Here is a 12,306-nt window from a genome sequence, read left to right as displayed (position 1 = left end):
TCAGAAGTCTGGATAAAAAATGGTAGAAGGAAGCAACATTCTCTTCCTCCTCGCTGCATAAAGGAACAAAGCTAGTTCAGTAACAGCATCTTGGGGAAAGCCAAAACAAAAATAGTACCACAATAATGTAATTAATATGTGCTGCAATGGACAATTATGTATGTGCAAGATTTACATGACAGAATAATAGAGGGAAAAAAAACCTTAATCTTACTGCCAGTAAACAACTGCATGAAGAAGTAGTGTTAATCCAGATAAAAAATGCTTGTGCTTTCCAGAGTTTGGTTTTTTTGTAACCCTCCTCCCTCGAACCTGTGAAATGTGTAAAAAGTTTTGTCGGTTTTGTTCTTTACTAGTCTCCATGACAGAAACCTTAGGGTGTGGTACATAACGCCTTTCCCCCCATTTTCCTCAAAAGAATATACCTCACAGATCTAAGATTGTGTTTGATTGTACAGTGACAGCAAAAGATTAGTCACAAGAACTTGAGAGCCTGAAAGAAAGACTGATAAGAAAAAAAAAACCCTAAGCAACAAAGTAGTTTTAGCTCAATGTCTTTATCAGTCTCTTCACAACAAAGACATTTAACTATTACTGATGAAATAAAGTATATGTTAAGATTAACCTAATTTGAACATGGATTTTGTGAATATTGCAAGTAACTAAATGAGATATAATTGTGGGAACCAATGGAAAAAGAAATGCATCCCGTTTGTGTTTGCATGTCTTCATTAGATCTCTTCTCCAGAGGACAAGGATGATCTGCTATGCTGTAGCTATAGACTTTTCCCAGTCTTTCTTCTTCGGGTGATGCAAGTTTGTAAAAAATTGAGTGGAAACTGTTAGCTGCATTTTCAAATTTCTGTACCTGTAATTCTGCTCGATGGCATTTGTATCTCTCACTGGTATGTGAGTAGCTGATACGTGTCCTAGTAGACGTTTCAGTACTGGTGTAGGCTTCACATAAATGACGACATCTCCTTGAGGGAGTGCCATATCACTCAGATACTGGATACTTGAGTGTGATGGCCTGATTATGATAAAGATGAATCATATAATTAGTCACTAGACAGAAGAGACTGACAAATGCAGTTTGACCTGACATGGCTGCATACTTGCTGAGTACATCAACTTGAGCCCCACAGGTAAGGAACAAAACCCACTGCTACTACAGGAATGCCTTCATGGAGGGAATTAATCTCACACCACTAAACATAACTCCTACTCATCTCTAAATGTAAAACCATAATAAGTAAAATTCCAAGCAATATCAACCCACTGTATTACTCCTTTTATTATTGAAAAACAGCTTCAATTTCTTGGCAAAATTATGAGGTTCACCTGTAGGTAAAGATTCTGCTGTGGCTCATGGCAAGCAACAGTGCACTTTTTCAAAGAGATGCTGGTCAAGGGATTAAGAAAAACTGAAAAAATCTGACCTGTAACAATGGATGTGCTGCTTGCATTGTCAGTACCACAGTGTTGACACACACACTAGATGGAGGCAACCTGAAGGCTGCAGGGAAGAGGAGGTGATGCAGCAACAAGACAGCCAGTCCCAGGCTGTGATGGAGCTTCAGACTGGATGGAAGATTGAGTCCTGCAGTTGCCCAGTGAGAGCGACTGAGGGGGAGCAGGGGAGCAGAGAGGGGAACAAAAGAAAGATCTTGTCCAAACAGCACTGACAAACAACACACCAGCAGCACCCCAGCACCCAGCAAACAGCACCAGGGGCCTAGACTACAGCCACATGAAGACCTGCTCCAGTCTGACTTCCCAGCAGCTCTGCTTATCTGCAGCTGGTGCAGAGCTAATTGAATGTATCGCATAGGTGCCGATAATAAAGTGTTTGCTGCCAGAGTGCATCCCTGTATTTGAGTTGCCAAGTGTCATAGCTATTCACATTCTCTGTGGGGAATCTCTCACCAGCTGTAAGACCCAGCTGGCAGGCAAACCAGCGCCATTCTCCTTAGTCAGCTGCTACAGCTCTGAGTGGCAGAGGCCCTCTGTTGGTGTGCAACACCCTCTGCCATCTTATGGTGCTAATCAGTAAATGAAACACCCAGCTGTGCTTGCTGATCTGACTGAGATGTGAGAATGAAAACCTGTAAACAACAAAATCAAACGCATTAATAAATCAAATGAATCTGTGGGAAAAGGAGACTACTTCTGAAGACCAGCCTACTACAGGTCTTAGTTTTAAGTTGTTGTTAGTTCGAATGTTTGAGAGCAGTTTTGTAAGAGCATATTTCAGAATCAAAAGTTTGATGAAAAGCTGACAAGTGCAACAACGCATTTGAGACTGAAAGATTTTAGAGTCTCCAGTAGGTTCAGTAACAAGTAACAAACAGTGAACAATGAAGCAGGCTTCAGAAAGAAATCCTTAAAATGTCTGTTTATTTCAGTATGTAGACTGTTTAGGAATTATACAATACAAATGAATTCGATACAATACCTTGTTTGAAAATTATAAGAATTCTTTATCAAAGTGCAGTTCAGCAGCAATCAGGAGCTTGATTAAGGTGTAGTGGAAACTTTTTTAGAAGCAGCTCTTTCCACTGACTGTATAGGGCATCTAATACAGTCCATCGAGTAAGGTAGTGTGAATGTACCCTTAGAATACCCTACAGTGGCCATTAAGTTTCACATTGAGACTCCAGCCTTTAGAGAGCTCATTGGAACAACTTATTAGGAAAGAAAAAAATCTATTGATCCTACAGAATAAAGACCTGGATTATTCTCTCATGCTAAGGGTTGACTAGGAAAACAGGCTGCGATTTTTGCTTTTTACTGTCTCCCCCAGATCCAAGATGTAACTCAGAAGCTGTGATTTCCTTGACTTGCACTAAGGAATGGCAGCATCCAGAGCAAGACATCTCGGTTGAGCTTTTGATATTTCAAAATATTTTGAGAATACTAAGGACCGAGTGCAGGAAAGTCATCCCTTTAGTGCCTTTGTGAGGTTGGTAGAATTACATACTCCAGAACCCTCCAAAGCAATGTCAAGGGCAAGAAGGGGCTTGCACTTTATTAGGCATCTTTTCAGGTTTTCTCTCTCAGGGCCTCTCAGGCATCTGATAAGGCACCATCTCTTTCTTGCTTTCTCTGTGCTGTTCCTATCTCCTGTGTGGTTTATTTGATGTCTAAGAAGGATCTAAAAAGCTCTTGATATTGCAGCTTCCGTCTAACTCTAAAAGTCACAGGAATCAGCCACAAGGAAATAAGTTGATAAGAAATCAGATTCTATCAGACTTTTCTGAAGATTAATTCCAGAAACTGTGTAACAGTGTTGTTTTAAAAGAAGCTGAGACTCCCTATATAGACTAAGTCATAGTCTTACAAGAGGGATTAAAATAGAAAACCTAGTCCAAAAGATCAGGTTAGAGAAAAATAGAATAAACCCAGCCTTCTAAAATATAAAGACTGCAACTCAGAGCAAGCCAACAGAAAGTGCAGATAATTCTAAGCAAAAGTATAAGCTTTATTCAAAAGCTCAACTTTTTGTTCAGGGACAAAAACCATAAAAGAATTGTAATGACTGGGAAATGTAAAGGGATGAACCTCATCTAAATTGCTCCTGATTTAAAGAGGCTAGCTAAATGAAAGAGAGAAAACAATAATATAAAAACTTTTTCTAAAGCTACAGCTGTGGGTTGTGAAACTTTTGAGTTCAGCTCCAAGGAGGATCCTCCACAATTTCAACATCTCTGCACATCTCACAGAGTTAGAAAAGTAACATCTGACAACCCATTTTTAGAAAAAGGAGAAGTGCTCCTTGATTTTTTTTTAAATGAAAACAGATTTTTTTGCTAGAAGTTTTCAAATTGATACATCCTCCTTCACGCAGGAAGAGGTGTTTTTTACCTTCTTCTCATGACTCACTAATCAGTTTAGCGCTACTCTTGATGTAATAATCCAAACCACCACTGGCACCATAAGATATATGGTAAGTCATCTTTGCTTCTTTTTTTTCCTTTTTTTTTTTTTTTTTAAAATATTTAATAGTTTCTTAGGTAGTCTAATGCCTGAGGTGAAAAATACTTGTGGAATCTTGCCAGTGTACTCATCTTGAAAAATTACCCTGGGGAAAGGCATATGTTAAATGGAATACACTATGCTTAAGGGACAGAACCACTAGAAGACTTGAGCAGAGGATCCAGATAAGCAAATAAATAAATCTCTAGAGATTGATCTGAGTAAGAAATATAATGGAATATGCCTCTCTGATTTTTTCTCTGAAGATGATATATAATGATGGAAATCTGGATTTTAAATAGTTCCTGCAAAGACAAAACAGCCTATTTGAGTGAAGAGTACTTATTCTTCTCACAGGGTGGCTACAGAAAATCTGATGTATTTTAAACAGTCACATGGAACCTGTTTACACGCAGCACAGCTTGGCATTCTACCTCCATTTACTACAACTTTTAAATTGTACCACTTTATACCACTGTGCAAATTAACTGAAACTCACTTTAATAAAATCTTTGCATCTTTGAAAACAGAGAGCTCTGACCTGAAACTCAGCATGAAACGGTGACATGAGTTTGTTCAGGTTTTTCTATGGAGAGCTTTACTCTTGAAAACTGCATGCCTGCTAGTCTCACCCAGAGCAACAGAATTTACATAGCAGATGGCAAATTTCTAGAAATATTACATTTATGTAAACTGTATTCAAGATAATATAGACCTCTTTTTGAAATACCCTTTCTTCAGAGATCTTCCAGGCTTATCTTGGGTTTTTAATTCCTGAGTTAGAGGAAGGAACTGCTCAGAGGGGACATCACAATTTAAGAATGCAAAAAGGGTTGCAAGGAAGAAGATGCGATGCAGGGAAGATGTGGTTGTCATTCCAAGAAGGCAGAGGGAAAAGAGGGAAGGCACTAAAACAGCAGTTAGCAGGAAGATGGGGCTGTTGTGAAAAGAATTACTGCAGTATCAAGGCAGCATTTTTCAGTAATATTTGCATGAATCTTGTCAATCACATACTCATGAAATCTCACTCTGGTTTTATGAGCCAGCTGTGTCTCATACTCGTACTTCTGCATGAGCATCACACAGGTGAAAATGTTTGAGACAGGATGTGCTGGGTCTGGCACTGTGTTGCAGCCAGTTCCTCATCCCATAATCCCAATATACAGCATGGCTGACTGACACATCAGAAATGGGGATATTTAGGTATATGCAGTAGCAGGCACTTGTACTGCCAGGGTATGCATCACAGACCTAGCAGATACAGCTAAAGGGAATATTAAATATTTGTGCAGTGCCCAAGTCTTGTCATGTTTTGAAGCAAAGAAGTTAATGTTTTAGACCAAAGAGTGTTTTATAAAGTTGCTCTTGTTTTCTAAAAGAGTTGCTGAAGGTACTTCAGAAATATAAACACTTAGATACTTTAAAATCAACTTATTTACTGTCAATACACCTGAGCCACAGCCACTTCCTTTACCAACAAAACCACTATCTCAGTGTTGTAATGACTAAGTACAAAAAAACTGTTTTACAGAGATTGCCAGAGCTTCCTGAAAGCTGGTCTTTGAGGACTCAACAGCATTTATTATGTCCCTAAAAAATTGCATCTAGGCAAAGCTGAGACCCAGTGTGTTAAAATGTGCCAATTTTATCTTACTCCTTGTTCCCTACAATAAAACTTAATGCCAAACTCGACATGCCAAATAATGTGTGAAGATGGATGCTCTCATTCTTTATATTGTTGGAAGCAGTGTTAAAAGCCAGACTAAGGAAGACTGTGAAGAAAAGGTGGAAAAAGGTTTACAAAAGCAGCACCTCTTTTTGTTTACAAGGAAGCAGATTTTGCTTCCTCTTTTTGGGACACTCATATCTGCACTGCGCTGCATAAGCATCTCCACCAGGAGGTGACAGCTCAGGAGAGATTCAGTTCTTTTTTTAAGGTCATAGGAAAGTGGTCAAAGACCCACCGACCAGTCCCTTCCCCAAGACCTCGGTTTAGGTTTAGTTGAGTTAACCACTCAGACAGAAATTAAGAAGAGGTTACAATAGAAAATAGTCCTTTCCCCTGAACAGTTTTGTCTAGAGAGACAAAAAGAGGCACTTGAGAGATTTCACATGCAGTAAATCAGATTGGACCACTATGAGCTTCTACCAAAAAGCAGACTGGGGACCTGGCTCTGTGTAACTCCAGACACCGACTGAGTTTCTTCAGTTACATTTGTTTAGTCTTGCAGAACTCAAGTGCAGACAGAATAAAGTGGTGGTTTTGAGAATGTGGTCTCTGCAAAAGACGTTTGCCATCACACAGGGTGCATCTCACCAATGAAAAAAGTGCACGATGGGGCTGTAAGCAGGAGCGGGGCAAACATTGATGTGTTATGCAAGTGGTCGGAGATCAGAAAGGAAGTTGTGGCAGACACACTACCTGAAGTCATCTGTGTTGGGAGCAGCCTATTGCCTTTGTCAAGAGAACATCAAATTACCAGGAAAATGCAAATTTCAAAATCACCAACCTGCTACAAACAGCCACCAATCTACCATGAAGTGCCTGACAAAAGCAGCAACAATGACACCCAAAGAAAGAGCAGCCCTTTTACCAGACAGCGAATAGCTCCATTTGAGTGGCCACCAAACACATCTATTTTCCTTCCTCAATAAGTGACCACAAAGGACATTTGTAACCTCTGACTTTCACTTCCTGACTAAGTGACCATGAAGGACACTTGGTCCTCTGACACCTGTCTTCACAAAATCCTCTTGCCACCTTCTCTCTGGACACACAGGAAGTCTTCCTTTTTCTCCAGGGGTCTGTGAGAACACAGATCTCCTCTACTTTTCAGAGAACAAATGACACAACGCTGTGCTTCTGCGTCTGGCTCACTGTCCTACCAGGGACTTGGGAAAGGGGGAGGGTGGGGTGACAGGAGGGGCTGACATCAAACTCCAAAGCCTTTACTTGCTCCCAGTATAACAGAACTTTCCTCAGAGCTTTCAAAGTTCAGCTGCATCACTTACCTCCCAGGCTCTGACTCCTTCTTGCAGCGGAAGCCCAGTCACTCCAGGAGTCCCCAAACCAAAACTGGAGAGACAAAGAGTTTGGGCAACTCTTGTACTTTGTTAATTTACTCTGGCAGCTCACTGGAAACACTAACAAAGGATGAAGTACGATATCAAACAACCACTACACACAAAGAAATGTTAGCGCACACACAGCAATGGCCATATGTGTCTTTTGCCTTTGTAGACCTCCAAGACACTTAGCTAATCTAACATTTAGAGCTCATGATTCATGGCTGTTAAACAGCTCCTGTAACAAGGAATCAAAATGTCCTACATCTCCAAGCACTCAGAACGTCTTTTAATTGACAAGAAGATGCCATGACAGATACACATTTGCCAAGGATTTGGCTATCTCTTTCTCCTACAGGACTGCAAATCAGAGCTACCCAAGTCCAGCACATTCTCACAGCCATTGCCTGATCCTGATTCTGAAAAGGACACAGCATTTGCCATTTTAACCCAGGCCAACACCACTGAATTGCTGCTCTGCAACACCCGGGACAGCAGATCTACCAGGTGGGTATGTTTAGTGCTGGGCACAGGACATTTCTACACCTCCAGAGACCTGATTCCCACAGGCTTTAAAGTTCCCAGGAACTCATGAACAACCTGAACAAACATCAGCCAGTTGAGTTTTACTCAAGTCACAGCATCTTTGCAGGTACTGGTTTACATCTTGCCAATGCCTGGTCCTCCTCAGGTCAGGACTACAGTACAGGTTGGCATAATGAAAAACACAGCTACGCTCAGCGTGCCAGCCACTGTGCTTTCCTGGTGTTGTCTTGTTGGCTCACTCTCCCCTTTGGAAAACCACTGCTGAGCAAAACAGCCCTGACCTACCCACTGCTCAGATTAAATTAATAATTCCTTGGATTCTGGTTGGGTCAGGCAGCTGACAGGCTCTACTGAGGAGGAAAAATGCACCAGACAGCGTACACGTAGGAAATGGCAAGCAGCACGCTTCCAACATTCAGCAATGTGACTTCACGTATGGATGATAGGTTTCCTGGGAACTCTGCAATTTCATTCTCTTCCACATCTTGACACAGTAATGCTGATGTGATCAATAGCCAAAAGCATGCTAGCTGAGGACATAACCTTGTTTTATTCCCCTCACTGCCAATCTTGGAGTTTCCTCTAGGTTAACATCCCATTCTTCCTTTCCAGACCAACACACCATGGACATAATGGAAAACCATACCATAGACTTATCTGACTGGCCACTGACAACAGAATTCGAGTACAGTGATTCAACACCATGCCCAGGAACTGAGGAAAAGCACTTTGCAGCAAATCTTCTGCCACCGCTGTATTCTTTGGTGGTGATATTTGGCCTCACAGGCAACATGCTCGTTGTCCTTATCCTGGTGAAATACAAGAGATTGAAGAGTATGACTGACATCTACCTGCTTAATTTGGCAATTTCTGATTTGCTGTTTATATTTTCTCTCCCTTTTTGGGCTTACTATGCTGCTCACGACTGGATTTTTGGAGACGCGCTGTGTAGAATTCTCTCAGGCGTCTACCTCCTTGGCTTCTACAGTGGGATCTTCTTCATCATCCTCTTGACCCTTGACAGGTATCTGGCCATAGTGCATGCGGTGTTTGCTTTAAAAGCTAGGACAGTTACCTACGGCATCCTCACCAGTGTTGTCACTTGGGCTGTTTCTATTTGTGCTTCTGTTCCTGGAATAGTATTTCACAAATCTCAAAAGGAACATTCACGCTATACTTGCAGTGCTCATTATCCCTCAGAACAGAGAGATCTATGGAAGCAATTCCTGACCTTAAAAATGAACATCCTGGGACTTGTTATTCCAATGTTAATTATGATCTGCAGCTACACACAAATTATAAAGACTTTACTGCAATGTAGGAATGAGAAGAAGCATAAAGCAGTCAGGCTTATTTTTATCATCATGATTGTCTACCTTTTGTTCTGGGCACCATACAACATTTGCATTCTCTTGCGTGACTTTCAAGGTATATTTTCCATCACTACCTGTGAAGGCAATGGTCAACTGCACAAAGCAACCCAAGTGACAGAAACAATCTCAATGATCCACTGTTGTATCAACCCTGTGATTTATGCCTTCGCTGGAGAAAAATTTAGGAAGTATCTTCATAGCTTTTTCCGAAAGCAAATTGCATTCCACTTCTCTAAATACTGTCCCGTTTTCTATGTTGACACAGCTGAACGGGCTAGCTCCACCTACACACAATCTACTGGAGAACAAGAAGTTTCTGCTGCATTGTAAGTTGTGTCAAGCGAAAAAGTCAAATTGACTTTTGTGAAATCAATCTGTGATGAAAGCCTGCAGAATCTGTTCTCGATATTGGCTCTAAGGCACCTGTAAAAGATCATAGAATACATGTTTACCAAAGCTTTTATTTGCTCATATGTTTGGGTATTTGTACATAAATAGAAAGGATGTATCAAATTAGCTAGCTAGATATGCTAATGTGGGATTCTGTAGAGAAAGTAAGTGTTCTCTTTTTTGTGTGAATATAAAAGCATCGTTTTGTACTATAGTGCCCACAACCACACAAAGGCTGAGGGTCTAAGCTAGCAGTCTCATAAACTGATTTTTTGAAGTTAACTAGAGATTAGAAATTGATACTGGTTATTTGGAAACATCTGTTTACTGTACCTTAGACAAGAAATCTCACTCATTTAAATATAGTCTCAGTCACATCTTTTACCAGCTTGGTTGTGTATCTCTGTACCTAATGGCAAATTACTGATATCCGTGATACAAAATTTTTACAAGTGGTGTAGGAAAAAATTATACATTTAGAAGAGACTGATATTTCAAGCTGTATTTTCCTTTGTGTATAGTTGAGTACCAACCTCTTGGATCTTTCTTGTGATATTTTTAACTACTAGGTGTTGATATCTAAGTGACTTGAGAGTTTGGTATTTCAGAAGGCTATCTTTTAATCAACTGCTGTTTTATATGCTATTTGTACTAAAAAGCCAATATATTGATGTATCGTTGATCAATATATCTATGTGTTTACAATATTTTAAAACTAAAATATTGCACATGGAGCTTTAACCAGGTTAGATCAAATGTGGACAACGAGTCAACACGTTTTTAGTGCAGTGATTTTGCTTGCCATTTTTCTAGCCTACATAAGATAAAAACTTTAAAATGTCAAACAAGTGCAGTCACAATGACTGCAAAACCAGAACAGCATTAGAGGTGTGAAAATGATTTCTGAAAAGGTTGACCCAGATGCTTTAGAGATAAGCATCTGCTATAGATGTTTGTCAAAACATATGAATAGGTAAAAATATTCATCGTTCTACAGACTCCAGGCCATAGGGCATCTCTTTTGTTTTAGAAGCAGGTATCATTTGGAGGCCATGACAATGGAGGTTTACAGAGAGCAAAAGCTTCCATAATTAGCAAGACTGATGGTTTAGGCTTCCTGTTACAGCTCAGATCCTGCAAAGCACTTGAACACATAGAAAACATTAAATATGTGGATACTGAGATACTTGATATCATACCACAATCATGCTATTAATTGATTTAGGCCAAGTTGTCCTTTCTAGCATTTCTTACATTTCCCCTAAGACATATGGTTTTGGGCTACTCTGAAGACAAGAAATTAAAAGTCAATATTTTGATTGCTGTTCTTATCCAGTCAGGTAATTTCTGTTTCCCAGCTCCTCTAGGTAGCCTTTTAAATAAAATTTTCAAAGGCACAAGTGTTTCAAACAGCCCCAAAGAGATTTTACCTTGCAGAGTGCTTGCGAAAGCAGGAAGAGAAATAGGGAAATCTTTGCTTGTCAGACCACTTGGTTTAAGCTATTCAATTTTTTCATATTAGGCACCACTTTTGGACTACGTCCACATGGGAAGTATAACAAAAGTATACTACATCTTCTAGTTCACAAGGTTTTCATCTGCATGGGTTTTTTTTAAGGCTGCATCAACTACTTTCTGGACTTTGTATATGCTTTTAAAACATGTAACTATATCAGTACAAGCAGAAATCAGGCAATTACAGGATAAAATTACAAATATATGCATTTGTTTTCTAAAGAGATAGCAAGCTACAGTCAGTAACCTCTAGATAGGCTGGCTTTTTTCTCTCTCTCTCTAGAATACCTGTATGAAAATATTTTTACATTTTATTCTGCTCTTGACTAGAACTTCCATTTGACCCCTAAGACACCTTGGCTTTAAGAATGTACTTTCTCTGGAGGGCTTTGATGCCAGGCAGGTTACGTATCTTGACCAGCCCTGCAGGAGCAAAGTACAATAACAAAACATACACAAGCGCACTGACAAGCTTTTCTGAGAGGCATGTCAGAAAGCAGCCCCAATCCTTCGCAGTGTTCTCTTCTATAGTGTGGATCTTTCCAAGCAACAAGCAGCTTCTGAAGGGAAGAGTTGGATCTTACAGGCTGGTGGCCCAGTGGATCAGCAGCTTATCAAGAGTTTCTCTCACTTCACCAAGAAGGGACCACAACAGCAAATGAGAACAAAGCAGATTTCAGCTATTGCAGTGAACTGTGATCCACATTCAAGTAGAAAATAGAAAATACAGTATTTGGTAGCACTGCTGGTGCATTAAATTAAGGACTCTGCCAATAGATTGTAATAATATTTTGTATTATACAATCAATTAAAGTTGTTTAACTACCTTTGTGTGTTGATCCTTTCTTCCTCCACCCACCTTTTTTTTTTTTTTTTAAATACCCAAAAGAAACAAAGAGGAAGAGAAATTCCTCTTCACAACAGGTTGCTATAATCCTGAAAGAGCAAGCAGGACAAATCCAGGGTTTTACAAGTGCACTTAGAACCAGCATCACCAAATCACACAGGATCATCAGGATAACTCCAGTGTTCTTAAGTGCTTGACACTAATAATCTAATAATAGATATGCTATTTTGGTTGTCATTACATTTGTTTTCATTTATTTTTACAGGTGGGAAAAACACTATCTCACACAAAACACTTTGATCCTTGATTAAGATTAAGTGTTTGTAAAATAAAGGAGCATACAAAGGAGTTATTAGTATGTCAGGACCTGTACCAGTGACCAAAGAGCTGAGCTCTGGTAATTGCTGTAGACGTGTGAATACACTTACGTTATTAAGATTATGGTGCCATCATGTGGCCACACTATAAGGTGTTACGCTACCAAACGTTGACTACCCCGGCACTGCTTTTGGTGCTTTTTTCTTTGGAAACATTTCTTTTCCTAAAAGGGTCTTCTATCAAAATGACAAACCCCGCTATGGGCAGCATCAATAC

The 12,306-nt window shown here is 39.9% G+C and overlaps 1 protein-coding gene across 2 annotated transcripts; it reads left to right on the top strand.

Moving 5' to 3' along the window:
* Positions 1 to 3,620: 3,620 nt before the first annotated feature.
* Positions 3,621 to 11,692, top strand: LOC102093340 (C-C chemokine receptor type 5). Of its 2 annotated transcripts, none has more exons than XM_021280351.2 (2): positions 3,621 to 3,946; positions 8,200 to 11,692. In XM_021280351.2, exon 2 carries the CDS (start codon positions 8,211 to 8,213, stop codon positions 9,288 to 9,290), a length of 1,080 nt encoding a protein of 359 aa, XP_021136026.2. In that variant the 5' UTR covers positions 3,621 to 3,946; positions 8,200 to 8,210; the 3' UTR covers positions 9,291 to 11,692. The 2 variants fall into 2 exon arrangements, with proteins under 2 accessions (XP_021136026.2, XP_064907814.1); XM_065051742.1 differs by lacking the exon at positions 3,621 to 3,946 and adding an exon at positions 7,400 to 7,548.
* Positions 11,693 to 12,306: the final 614 nt, after the last annotated feature.

Source organism: Columba livia, chromosome 2 (genome assembly GCF_036013475.1).
Source record: "Columba livia isolate bColLiv1 breed racing homer chromosome 2, bColLiv1.pat.W.v2, whole genome shotgun sequence".
In the NCBI taxonomy this organism is placed as follows: Eukaryota; Metazoa; Chordata; class Aves; order Columbiformes; family Columbidae; genus Columba; species Columba livia.
The sequence above is the reverse complement of the archived record's forward strand: the minus strand, read 5'-3'. Positions and strand labels throughout refer to the sequence as shown.

Coding starts and splice junctions, on each gene's coding strand:
- LOC102093340 (XM_021280351.2), top strand. CDS start 8,211: ATGGACATAATGGAAAACCATACCATAGACTTATCTGACTGGCCACTG.